Source organism: Andrographis paniculata, unplaced genomic scaffold, assembly GCF_009805555.1.
Source record: "Andrographis paniculata isolate CXL003 unplaced genomic scaffold, ASM980555v1 Contig192END, whole genome shotgun sequence".
In the NCBI taxonomy this organism is placed as follows: Eukaryota; Viridiplantae; Streptophyta; class Magnoliopsida; order Lamiales; family Acanthaceae; genus Andrographis; species Andrographis paniculata.
In genome coordinates this window covers 10,615-22,635 of record NW_026137471.1, presented here as the reverse complement: position 1 = coordinate 22,635, position 12,021 = coordinate 10,615, and the positions used below count along the sequence as shown (strand labels likewise).

At 40.5% G+C, this 12,021-nt stretch overlaps 4 protein-coding genes across 6 annotated transcripts; all 4 read left to right on the top strand.

Annotated features, from left to right (window-relative positions):
• The first annotated feature begins 2,753 nt into the window (after positions 1 to 2,753).
• LOC127241664 (uncharacterized) lies at positions 2,754 to 6,124 on the top strand. Its single transcript, XM_051260821.1, has 4 exons — positions 2,754 to 2,966; positions 3,056 to 3,144; positions 4,366 to 6,056; positions 6,121 to 6,124. The coding sequence occupies exons 3-4, from the start codon at positions 4,366 to 4,368 to the stop codon at positions 6,122 to 6,124; spliced, it is 1,695 nt and encodes a 564-aa protein (XP_051116778.1). The 5' UTR covers positions 2,754 to 2,966; positions 3,056 to 3,144.
• Positions 6,098 to 7,101, top strand: LOC127241652 (uncharacterized). The gene is made up of 2 exons (XM_051260798.1): positions 6,098 to 6,374; positions 6,464 to 7,101. The coding sequence occupies exons 1-2, from the start codon at positions 6,124 to 6,126 to the stop codon at positions 7,035 to 7,037; spliced, it is 825 nt and encodes a 274-aa protein (XP_051116755.1). The 5' UTR covers positions 6,098 to 6,123; the 3' UTR covers positions 7,038 to 7,101.
• A 9-nt stretch (positions 7,102 to 7,110) lies between these two features.
• LOC127241655 (uncharacterized) lies at positions 7,111 to 7,974 on the top strand. The gene is made up of 2 exons (XM_051260810.1): positions 7,111 to 7,167; positions 7,267 to 7,974. Exon 2 carries the CDS (start codon positions 7,435 to 7,437, stop codon positions 7,972 to 7,974), a length of 540 nt encoding a protein of 179 aa, XP_051116767.1. The 5' UTR covers positions 7,111 to 7,167; positions 7,267 to 7,434.
• On the top strand, positions 7,912 to 11,474 carry LOC127241637 (uncharacterized). Of its 3 annotated transcripts, none has more exons than XM_051260790.1 (11): positions 7,912 to 8,151; positions 8,451 to 8,768; positions 8,855 to 9,092; positions 9,193 to 9,434; positions 9,545 to 9,751; positions 9,835 to 9,924; positions 10,034 to 10,132; positions 10,230 to 10,538; positions 10,633 to 10,695; positions 10,806 to 10,891; positions 11,360 to 11,467. In XM_051260790.1, the coding sequence occupies exons 2-11, from the start codon at positions 8,454 to 8,456 to the stop codon at positions 11,361 to 11,363; spliced, it is 1,653 nt and encodes a 550-aa protein (XP_051116747.1). In that variant the 5' UTR covers positions 7,912 to 8,151; positions 8,451 to 8,453; the 3' UTR covers positions 11,364 to 11,467. The 3 variants fall into 3 exon arrangements, with proteins under 3 accessions (XP_051116747.1, XP_051116743.1, XP_051116738.1); XM_051260786.1 differs by lacking the exon at positions 7,912 to 8,151 and adding an exon at positions 8,242 to 8,298 and having other exon boundaries at positions 10,242 to 10,538; positions 11,360 to 11,474; XM_051260781.1 differs by lacking the exon at positions 7,912 to 8,151 and adding an exon at positions 8,242 to 8,298 and having other exon boundaries at positions 11,360 to 11,474.
• The last annotated feature ends 547 nt before the right edge of the window (positions 11,475 to 12,021 follow it).

Here is a 12,021-nt window from a genome sequence, read left to right as displayed (position 1 = left end):
TAAAGGAAAAACATTGTAAAAACAAAAGCGCTAAATATACTAATTTCGAACACATTACAATGAATTCGAAAAACACTGAAATTAGAACGATAGAGCACAAAGTAAGTATAATCTATAACATGCTATATTATATTAAGGAAACACATTGAAAAAACAAAAGCGCTAAATATACTAATTTCGAACACTCTACAACAAATACGAAAAGCACTGTAATTAGAACTATAGAGCACAAAGTAGGTATAATCTATAACATGCTATATAATATAAAGGAAAAACATTGAAAAAACAAAAGCGCTAAATGTACTAATTTCGAACACTCTACAACGAATACGAAAAGCACTGTAAGTAAGTATAATCTATAACATGCTATATAATATAAAGGAAAAACATTGAAAAAACAAAAGCGCTAAATATACTAATTTCGAACACTCTACAACGAATACGAAAAGCACTATAATTAGAACTATAGAGCACAAAGTAAGTATAATCTATAACATGCTATATAATATAAAGGAAAAACATTGAAAAAACAAAAGCGCTAAATATACTAATTTCGAACACTCTACAACAAATACGAAAAGCATTGTAATTAGAACTATAGAGCACAAAGTAAGTATAATCTATAACATGCTATATAATATAAAGGAAAAACATTGAAAAAACAAAAGCGCTAAATATACTAATTTCGAACACTCTACAACGAATACGAAAAGCACTGTAATTAGAACTATAAAGCACAAAGTAAGTATAATCTATAACATGCTATATAATATAAAGGAAAAACATTGAAAAAACAAAAGCGCTAAATGTACTAATTTCGAACACTCTACAACAAATACGAAAAGCATTGTAATTAGAACTATAGAGCACAAAGTAAGTATAATCTATAACATGCTATATAATATAAAGGAAAAACATTGAAAAAACAAAAGCGCTAAATATACTAATTTCGAACACTCTACAACGAATACGAAAAGCACTGTAATTAGAACTATAAAGCACAAAGTAAGTATAATCTATAACATGCTATATAATATAAAGGAAAAACATTGAAAAAACAAAAGCGCTAAATTACTAATTTCGAACACTCTACAACGAATACGAAAAGCACTGTAAGTAAGTATAATCTATAACATGCTATATAATAGAAAGGAAAAACATTGAAAAAACAAAAGCGCTAAATATACTAATTTCGAACACTCTACAACGAATACGAAAAGCACTATAATTAGAACTATAGAGTACAAAGTAAGTATAATCTATAACATGCTATATAATATAAAGTAAAAACATTGAAAAAACAAAAGCGCTAAATATACTAATTTCGAACACTCTACAACAAATACGAAAAGCATTGTAATTAGAACAATAGAGTACAAAGTAAGTATAATCTATAACATGCTATATAATATAAAGGAAAAACATTGAAAAAACAAAAGCGCTAAATATACTAATTTCGAACACTCTACAACGAATACGAAAAGCACTGTAATTAGAACTATAAAGCACAAAGTAAGTATAATCTATAACATGTTATATAATATAAAGGAAAAACATTGAAAAAACAAAAGCGCTAAATTTACTAATTTCGAACACTCTACAACGAATACGAAAAGCACTGTAAGTAAGTATAATCTATAACATGCTATATAATATAAAGGAAAAACATTGAAAAAACAAAAGCGCTAAATATACTAATTTCGAACACTCTACAACGAATACGAAAAGCACTGTAATTAGAACTATAGAAGCACAAAGTAAGTATAATCTATAACATGCTATATAATATAAAGGAAACACATTGAAAAAACAAAGCGCTAAATATACTAATTTTGAACACTCTACAACAAATACGAAATGCACTGGAATTAGAACTATAGAGCACAAAGTAAGTATAATCTATAACATGCTATATAATATAAAGGAAAAACATTGAAAAAACAAAAGCGCTAAATATACTAATATCGAACACTCTACAACGAATACGAAAAGCACTGTAATTAGAACTATAAAGCACAAAGTAAGTATAATCTATAACATGCTATATAATATAAAGGAAAAAAATTGAGAAAACAAAAGCGCTAAATATACTAATTTTGAACACTCTACAACAAATACGAAATGCACTGGAATTAGAACTATAGAGCACAAAGTAAGTATAATCTATAACATGCTATATAATATAAAGGAAAAACATTGAAAAAATAAAAGCGCTAAATATACTAATTTCGAAGACTCTACAATGAATACGAAAAATACTGTAATTAAAACTATAGAGCACAAAGTAAGTATAATCTATAACATGCTATATAATATTAAGGAAACACATTGAAAAAACTAAGCGCTAAATATACTAATTTCGAACACTCTACAACAAATACGAAAAGCAATGTAATTAGAACTATACAGCACAAAGTAAGTATAATCTATAACATGCTATATAATATAAATGAAAACCATTGAAAAAAACAAAGTGCTAAATACACTACCAAAAAAAGGGCTATTCACCACGGGTTGAGAGTCCGTAACAATAAAATCGTAACAAATAGATATATTAGTTACGACAAAATCCGTGACGAAAAAAAAAACCCGGTCAACGTTTTAGGTTCTGTCGTTACGCAAAAAATATCGTAACAAATAATGAGATGGTAGAATTTGGTCAAAATAACATTAGTTACGTAAAGTGTTCGTAACTACTGGTATTTAATTTTTTATTTTTGGAAAAGTTGAATTAAAAAAAAAAAAAAAAAAAAGTAAAATACTGGATTGACGCTTTCATTCCAGAAACGATCAAAATGGACAAAAACGCTATATCATCCCACACTTAGACAAATTAGGGCATCTGGTTCATTTCCCTCGTTCGCTTCTCACAGTCGCCCGCGATCCGATTTCCTGTAGCTGCCGACGACGACGCGCGAGGTGAAATCGATCCGTCCCTGGGATCTACTCCGGCGCACCTCACCCAGGTAAGGTTTTGAAGGTAGCTCGAAAAAGATTTTGTATTACGCGAGGTATCTTCGACAAATTAGGGCATAATCTCATTTCTCCCTTGTAGAAAACTCGATCGAGTTTCCTTCCTCTGAACCTGCAGGACGACGAGCATTGTGAAATCAACGGAAACGAGGGATCTACTCCGGCATCTAGGTAAGGTTTTTAAGTTTTCTCCCGAAAGATTTGGTATTACTCCAAAGTTCTTCGCCTCTTTCTCGGTATGGATATAGTCTTACATTTTAACTCCATTTGTTTGGGCTTTATCGTGTGTTACATTTGAGGTGAATTTGTATTCCTTTGTCCAGAAGGAGAGTTTTTTTGGTTGAATTTATTTTTTTGATATTTATCTTTAATTTATAGTTAAACACCAAGTGCAATGCTTTACTGTATGTTAAATTTATGAGGTATTTCTTTGTTCTGGTAGCTTAAATGTTAGATTAAAACATATTAGCTCAATCCTCTTGCTAATTTGTTCAGAATACAAAGTAATACATTACGTCAGGAAACTTAATTCGGCTGTTGGGAAGCATTTAACAAGATTTATGAATTGCGAAATACCTCAAGTTGCATGCTTCTTGAATTGCAGTTCAGTTTTCTGATCGTAGGTAATTTACTATCAGATTTCGTTATCCTGCATTTGTAGTATGCGTATACACATACAGTCACCCATACATATATTCATTATAGCATTTCTATAAATTAAGGATAAAATCCAGGGCTTATTTACACTTTGCATTGAGAGTAGGGAGTAGAGAGTAGAGAGTAAAGGATGAGGGCGAGAGTAGTAATGTGAGAAGAAGATGATGCAAATGCAGTTTTGGTGGAAACAGATACAGTGAATCTTGTGGCTTTGGTGCTGTGTACTATTCCTATTTGTATCCCTCTAATTGGGGTAGAGAGCCATTTCTGTACCTCTATATATATATATGTATATCTATCTCAAAATTCTTATAGTACACGTCTTCCATCTCAATCTCCATCTTCCAGTCCCATATAGATAGATAGATAGATAGATATAGTGGTTGCAGCATACACACGGATGTCCCCCCCATGCTCCCCATGTCTTGTCAATTTCAGAAACTTTTTCACTTCTTTCTCACTCTCTCTTGCTGCTGATGTGTCTATTTGTGACGGCCCAGCATTTGTGACGGGAAATATATCCATATAATACTATTTACATTGCATCTATGGAAGATTTTTAAGTGGTGAGGGCTGCTGATTTTGGTCCATGTGCCTTAATGTTGTGATAAATTATAATGCTAGCGTCATGAAGAGCATCCATGTTTCCTATTATATCGGTGAAGGTTATGTTGTACTTATATGTTTTTGGTTGCATGTTTTGTTGATGGAATCGCATGTATATTATATTGCTAGATGGATAGGAGTTGGATAGACGATGCGAACCATATCTCCGCTCAATATTTGGACGGGGTCAGGGCTTTCTTAGATTTCGCATTTAAAGATCGTAGCTCTGAATCTTGCATCTATTGCCCCTGTACATCTTGCGGAAATCGCTTAACAAAATCTCGTAGAGATGTCTTGCTCCATTGTATTCGTTATGGATTCGACCAAACCTACAAGGTTTGGACTTGCCACGGAGAAGGAGAGGTGAACCCTGCTGTTGCAAACGACAATATGCCAATGCGTTGGGAGGAGGAACTAGAACTTCTATTGCGAGAGTGTGCATATACAGAGCACACCGATCCGGGGCCCAGTGGAAATGAACCTCATAGGGATGACGAAAATGAACATATACATCATGGCAGTAAGGGGTATAGAAAGATGTTAGAAGATGTAGAGAAAGAGCTCATACCAGGGTGCAAGAAGATGAGTAGACTCTCGTTTATCGCACGGCTTTTGCACTTGAAGGTTTTGTGCCACTGGTCTAATAATTCTATTGATTTGCTGTTAGAGCTGTTACGGGATGCACTTCCAGACGATGTTGTCCTTCCGAAGAACTTCTATGAGGCTAATAAGCTGACCAAGGACTTGGGGTTCACATGCAAGACTATCCATGCGTGCATCAACAATTGCATGTTGTTTACCGGGGAAGATGTTGACCGTGAGGTTTGTGTTGTGTGTGGGGAAAAGCGATTTACACAGGGTAAAGATAGATCTCCAGTGAAGAAGTTAAGGTACTTTCCATTAATTCCGCGATTGCAGCGATGGTACGTATCTTCCAAAACTGCATCTTCTATGAGATGGCATGCCGAAGGGCGTGTAGACGATGGCAAGATGCGTCATCCAGCAGATAGTCCTGCGTGGAAGAGTTTCGATCATCGGTACCCGACGTTCTCTGAGGAGATTCGCAACGTACGCCTCGGTCTGGCCACTGACGGTTTCAACCCTTTTGGGAATATGAGTGTGAGTTATAGTATTTGGCCCGTCGTACTTGTGATATATAACCTACCTCCGTGGCTGTGCATGAAGCAACCATCGTTCATCCTCTCTACGATTATAGACGGCCCGCATGGCCCGGGGGATCGGATTGATGTCTTCCTTCAACCTTTGATCGATGAGCTTAAGGAGCTTTGGTATGATGGTGTTCGGACGTACGATGCGAGTACTAAGGAGGATTTCCAGATGCGAGCTGCATTGCTGTGGACTATTAGTGATTTTCCCGGTTACGGTATGTTGTCAGGGTGGCCGACTCGTGGGGCGAATGCATGCCCTGTTTGTGGTTTAAAAACTCATTCCAGATACCTGAAAAATGGACATAAGTATAGCTATTGCGGGCATCGACGGTTCCTGCCGGCTGGGCATAGAATGCGCTTTGATAAACATGCATTTGACGGTTCGATGAGCTTTGACGGAAAGCCTTCTCGCTTGACCGGCGCTGAACTTCTGCAGCAGCTTCAGGATATGCCTACTGAGTATCGTACGGTTGACTTGATTGAGAAACGCATTGCACAGGGGTCTCGCAAGCGTCGCCGGGGGGTGGACGGGCAGCAACAGGTGTGGAAAAAAAAGAGCATATTCTTTCAGCTCCCTTATTGGTCTGAGAATGAGGTACGTCACAACCTCGACTTGATGCACATTGAAAAGAATGTGTGTGAGAATGTACTGTATACATTGTTGGGAACTAAGGGGAAAACAAAGGACAATCTGAACACGAGGAAAGACTTACAGTTGATGCAAATACGTAGTTCTTTACACCCGGTATCGGGTCCTAGGGGCGCTATATATTTGCCGGCAGCTACGTACACCATGAGTAACCCCGAAAAACGGATATTCCTATCTGTGTTGAAGGACCTCCGACCACCTCATGGGTTCAGTTCAAACTTATCGCGTCGTGTGAAGGTAGAACAACAACTAATATGGGGACTTAAGAGCCACGATTGCCATGTTCTTATGCAACGAATTCTACCTATTGCTGCCCGACGGTATACCCTTGAAACGCAATTATTTTAATTAACATGATATATGCCTCCTCTAAATATAACTGAAGGTGCTGATTCAACACTTCCTGTAGGTGTCTTCCCAAAAATGTTGTGCTCGTGTTGATTGAACTTTGTAACTTCTTCAATTCGATGTGCTCAGCTCATAACACAGTTCGTGAACTGGAGCGAATCCAAGAAAGAATTTCTTTGACGCTATGCCATCTTGAAAAGCTATTCCCACCTTCATTCTTTGATGTAATGGAGCATCTGCCTATCCATTTGGCTGAGGAGGCTATGGTGGCCGGTCCGGTGCAGTACCGGTGGATGTATCCCATTGAGCGGTACTTGGGTACTCTGAAGAGGTACGTACGGAACAGGGCACAACCTGAGGGTTCGATTGCACGTGGATACCTCATGGAAGAATGCGTGACTTTCTGCTCAAGATATCTCGGAGACATAGAGACCAAAGAGAACCGGGCTGCTCGAGGGGAGGAGGACGGGACACAACACGGGAAAGGATTGTTTGGTTCTAGGTTCAATCTTGATTACAATACGATGCACCAAATTCATTGCTACATCCTAGGAAATATAGATGAAATCAGTCCGTTGCGAAGGTTTTTTCACATCAATTTAACAATACTTGTATGCGTATCCGACCTGTGTTGAATATCTTCGACTTTTATTTTTGCACTGTAGGATTCACCTTGATACTATTAGGTCATGTCGAACTCGCGCACCCCCACGTGAGGTGCACCAGCAGCACAACGAACAATTTGCGTCTTGGTTTCAATCATATGTGAGTACCGCCTACATCGTCCGTACGTGGTATCTTGACTACACTCCCAAAAAACATTGAAATCACGAGTGTTCATGAACTACTTTACATCAAATGTAGGTAGATGATCCGACGAATAATGATGAGTGCCCAATCTCAGCGGAGATCCGTGCATTGGCGGGTGGACCATTATGCAATGCAACACGGTACTCTTCGTGCATTGTGTCAGGAATACGCTATCGTGTTCAAGACCGGGATGCAAGGAAGAGGACACAGTGTGCAGGTGTTATGGTTACGGCAGATACAGTGAGTTATGCCTCAGCTAGGGACCATAACCCACGAGAAGGTTCCGTGGCATATTACGGGATTCTTACGGACATTGTGGAAGTGTACTATAGCAATCAACAGAAGTATCTCCTTTTAAAATGTGACTGGGTGGATCTGGAGAGGGGCGTTAAAGAGGATGAGTTCAAATATAAATGTGTGAACTTTAAGTATTTGATGTACCCCAAGAACTTGCCCACGGATGAGCCTTTCATCTTAGCGACCCAAGCCTCTCAGGTGTGGTACATTGCAGACCCGGTTGATGAAGGTTGGAGCGTTGTCGTTCCGGTGTCACGGCGAGACACGTATGACGTGTATAGTACGATCGATCATAGATTCAGCACAGGGTTACCTTTAGATGACGGAGGCAATGTTAGAGGAGCAGCCGATTACTGGCTAAGGGAAGGTATTGAGGGGCAAGTAGTAGAAGATGCAGGGCAGATGGACCATGCCGATACTTCGCCTTCGGATTCGGAGGAATCCTCCGAAGATGATGGTGCTTAGCGCAGAATCAAATAAGCGGGCATTTTTGGTAGTATGCGAATATAGCCTAATTGGCCCATTTTTGATGGTTTGGCAACCACGCAACCTTTTTGAGTTCGCAGTTCAGAATAAATTACACATCTCAACAGATGGTCATCTATGTGGGGAGGGGGGGTCGGTGATTGAAGTACGTAATAGGTAACCACTTTCGGACATGCATGCCATCGTTCATAGGCCCTGTTTTCGCTTGATTTGCTGAAGCACTTTGCATCCATTATGCGCGCGCAGGATGTTATGATTTTTTCCGAATATGTCAACGCGGATAAGCTCTTTACCCCCGTTTGCGTATGCTGAAGCAATTTACCCTGATTAATTGCAGTAACTATTATGTGAATTTCTCGTAATATGTCACTTCATAAGCTTTGTTGTGATAAGTGTGTTTTGATTTTCTCCTAATATACGTTTTCATACTGCCAACTAACACTGGTGTCTTGCAGGTTATGGGCAAATCTCAACGTGCTGCCGTTGGAGGGTCACAGGATCCGGCAGTCTCTCCCGCAAGACGTTTTACCCGGGCATCCGCACGTAACAGCCCCCTAGAGGCAACTCATCCCGCAAGCAGGAATCCATCGCCCATCCGCAATCCCACAAAGAAAGTGACAAAACGGAAGGGATCTCGGGTCTCGCCACTGCTCCAGCGACTCCGGTCCATCACATCAGAGTGGGAGAAAGAGCGCGATGCTCGTGGTCAAAGCATGAAGCCAACATCTTCCACTCGAAGGGCAGTGCTTCAGGATTCAGAGGGCCCTTTGGAGGTAATGTGGTTCCTTTGCCGAAAGCATGTCCTTATTTGAACTCTCAGTATAACACTACAATAGGCTGACACTGTTAACCCCAACAGGAACATGATGATAGGGATGTTCCATCACTTTTTGATCCGACGGCACTGACACAGGATGACGATGATACAATCCCCCCCACACAAGCAGATGACGAGACACTTCCGCCGACGCAGGACATGGAGACTGCAGAGAGTGATATGCCACTCTTGGATGAAGGGCCAGGCTCCGACCCCACTCTGATGACAGGAACAGAGGCGGGCAATATGGCACCATTGGACGAGATGACATCGCACGACGGTTTGGAAATTAGCCTTCAAAGATTACCGATTACATTTAGTGACTTCATATTTTGCATGTAATATCCTTATTAGAACATGTAATCTCCTGTTTGTGTCAGCTGGTTCGTCAAAGAAAAAGCAGGGGAGAGGGGCGGCACGAATGCCGCGTGGATGGGGAAAAGATCACAGGATGCTTGTATTCACATCGCCGGATGGTAAAAGCATCGTCGGACCCGACGTAAACGAGTACAAGACAGCCATTGGGGTCATTGCACGCAACGGAGCTCGACTTCCTCTACATTACCCCACGTTCGCTGAGATACCGGAGACGAAGAGACAGGGTGCATGGATGGAGGTTCAGGTGATGCAAACTTCATTAAATTGAAAGTTCTTTTATTTCATATAGATTCTTATATATGGCCCTACCATCTTCTCCGGACCTGGTGGAAACCGTGTGAAACGGCATTCCAGAGTAACAGCGGATTACCAGACTCAGCGGAGAAAGTGGTCTTGGCTGACCTAAGGGAAGTTTGGAGGCACTGGAAATACAGCATCAAATCAACTTACTTCAATCCGATCGAGGACGATGAAGAAGCACTGAAGAAGGTTCCCTCAAGCAGGATTGTGCCCGATCAGTGGCCGAAGTTGGTTGAGTATTGGCGCGACGAGAAGGTGAAGGTACGCATAGGGACATGCCAAATTAATATACGTTAAATCTGCACGGGCATGGACTGAGAACTAAATAACTTTGATTGACGTAGCTTCAATCCAAGAAAAATGCGTCGAACGTAGCGAAAAGAAGCTTTCCACATCGTACTGGGCGGAAGTCATTCACGACTCTGGCAGAGGAGGTACCTTTTATTACAATTAAGTAATTAGTCATGTCATGCTCCATCCCCATATTTTCCTCTCCTGTATTTCATTATGTTTTCGATGACAGAAGGCCTTGTATTGCTGCAGATCAAGGCAAAGGGGAAGGACCCCGACAATCTGGAGATTTGGATTTCCAGTCGCACACAAGGCAAGGGAAAGGATGACCAAGAAACCGAGGAGATATTGGTAGAATAAATTCGTTCCCAACTTAGTTACAATTCAGTCAGTATTTACATCTCTAACAACAAGAGCAAGTTCGGCCTCACTTAAATCTTTCCTGTAGACTTATTTACAGAATGAGCTAAACAAGGTTCCCCCTGAAGGGCGGACTCCCTCTGTTCGGGAGACTCTGTACCGACGGGCCCTTGGGGGAAAGATTAAGAAGCGGTCAAAGGTCGACAGTGCGGCAAGTTCAGCTCATCCCCGCAGCGAGTCAACTGGTTTAACAGACAGTGTAGCATTCCAGCATGGGTGGGAACAACTACAGAATGGAATGGAGGAGCTGAAGGCAATGATGGATGAGTTCAAAACCATCAAGGCTGATGTGTATGCATTCATGCACAGAAACTCCGGAGCGGTTACTGGCCAGGCAGTAAGTATTCATAATCCCTGACCTGTTTGGTATGAGTATCCCATGAGATTTGGATGGCGAAGGAATTTACCATCCTCGGCATGTTATATGATAGGGCACATCTCGTATTGATTCAGTCCCTGAGATTCCCAGGCCTGTGTCCGAGCCAAGCATGACGGTATGATTCCGTGACGCCCTGGAGTTTCTTAGAAATCAGTGCAGTGTCTAATTTAGGCTACTCTTGACTGCGTACTACCTGATCCAACTCATATGCCCTGTCTGTTGTAGGTCGGCACACATGTGCTTCTATTATCCCGCACCGGTGAGAAAAAAGTTGTTGCAGAGGGACTTCTGCTCTGCCCCCCCTGGGCCAGGTTGGTCCGGTATCTTTGAGGATGTTTAATTAAACTTTTAATATGCCTCAGCGAGATATCGTAGGTTTTCGTGACTGTTCAGGCCTCATATTGCGTATTAGCATGGATTCACTAAGTGTAGAAGTATACAATGATACGATCCGTGGATTTCCAAAGCGATGTAGACTGTTAATGTAGGGGTGGTAAAATAACTGCTATTATGACGACCCATGTTTATTGAAGGATGTTTGGTTTAAAGATCAAGCTGCAATTACATAGGAAATTAGGGTATAATGTGCTTCGCTACCTAACTCATGAATGTAATACCATGTACTGTACGACATGTCTGAATGTACGTACTCCTCTTGTTCTAGTTCCAAAGTATTACACTTATAATGTCTGTGTTATGACATGTTATATATACAGTTCGAACGTCTGTTGATATATATGCTTGAATGTAATCAAAAATTGCTCTTGTGAATGCTGTAGGTGACACACTTTCCTTGGTCAAGGTCTTCGTGACATCCGCGTCAGTCCCGGACACACCCCTTATTTTGCCGACCATTTCTGGGGCGACTACCCTTCGCGATGTCGTCGGCGAAGATCCTATTGAGTGGAGCTACAAGGACGTAAGGATCTACTTTAATACCTTTCTTGTATTGCCTTCCGAAATTTATAAGAAGTATGACTTAAAGTAATCTCTGTGTTGGCAATTGCAGCTCATGCGCCGGGCTTGAAATGTTGGTACCGATACACCCATGTTAATTGCCCCGTTTGTCATATGGATTGAATGTCGAACCTGTCTTTGGATGGATTGTGTTGAGTTTTTGTTGAACTATGTCTGGAATTGATGCGTAGACCTTTGTGGTTTGAATTCGTATGGTGAAAAATGTGCCTAATGGGATTGATGGATAACCGTATTTGCTTATTGCGTTGTTTACTTGTGTTTGAACTGTTAAGCACGTTTTGCGGAACAGGTTGTTGATGTGTAGATACTAGTAGGCTTGTTCTATGGGTTGCTTTACTTTGTTGGTAGGTATGGAATTCAGATTTTAATATGAATTAATGTTTGCGCGGGGCGTAATGATGATGATGTTTATAGCAATCTTTGTATTCGTAATTTATTTTCGTATCATACGCATCACAGCAGG

Bases quoted from the DNA above. Each gene is read 5' to 3' on its own strand.
- LOC127241637 (XM_051260781.1), top strand. From the start codon at position 8,248: ATGATTTTTTCCGAATATGTCAACGCGGATAAGCTCTTTACCCCCGTT. The intron at 8,299-8,450 runs GTATGCTGAAGC...GGTGTCTTGCAG, and splicing joins AGCTCTTTACCCCCGTTTGC to GTTATGGGCAAATCTCAACG. The intron at 8,769-8,854 runs GTAATGTGGTTC...TAACCCCAACAG, and splicing joins ATTCAGAGGGCCCTTTGGAG to GAACATGATGATAGGGATGT.
- LOC127241652 (XM_051260798.1), top strand. From the start codon at position 6,124: ATGCAAATACGTAGTTCTTTACACCCGGTATCGGGTCCTAGGGGCGCT. The intron at 6,375-6,463 runs GTATACCCTTGA...CACTTCCTGTAG, and splicing joins CTACCTATTGCTGCCCGACG to GTGTCTTCCCAAAAATGTTG.
- LOC127241655 (XM_051260810.1), top strand. From the start codon at position 7,435: ATGGTTACGGCAGATACAGTGAGTTATGCCTCAGCTAGGGACCATAAC.
- LOC127241664 (XM_051260821.1), top strand. From the start codon at position 4,366: ATGGATAGGAGTTGGATAGACGATGCGAACCATATCTCCGCTCAATAT.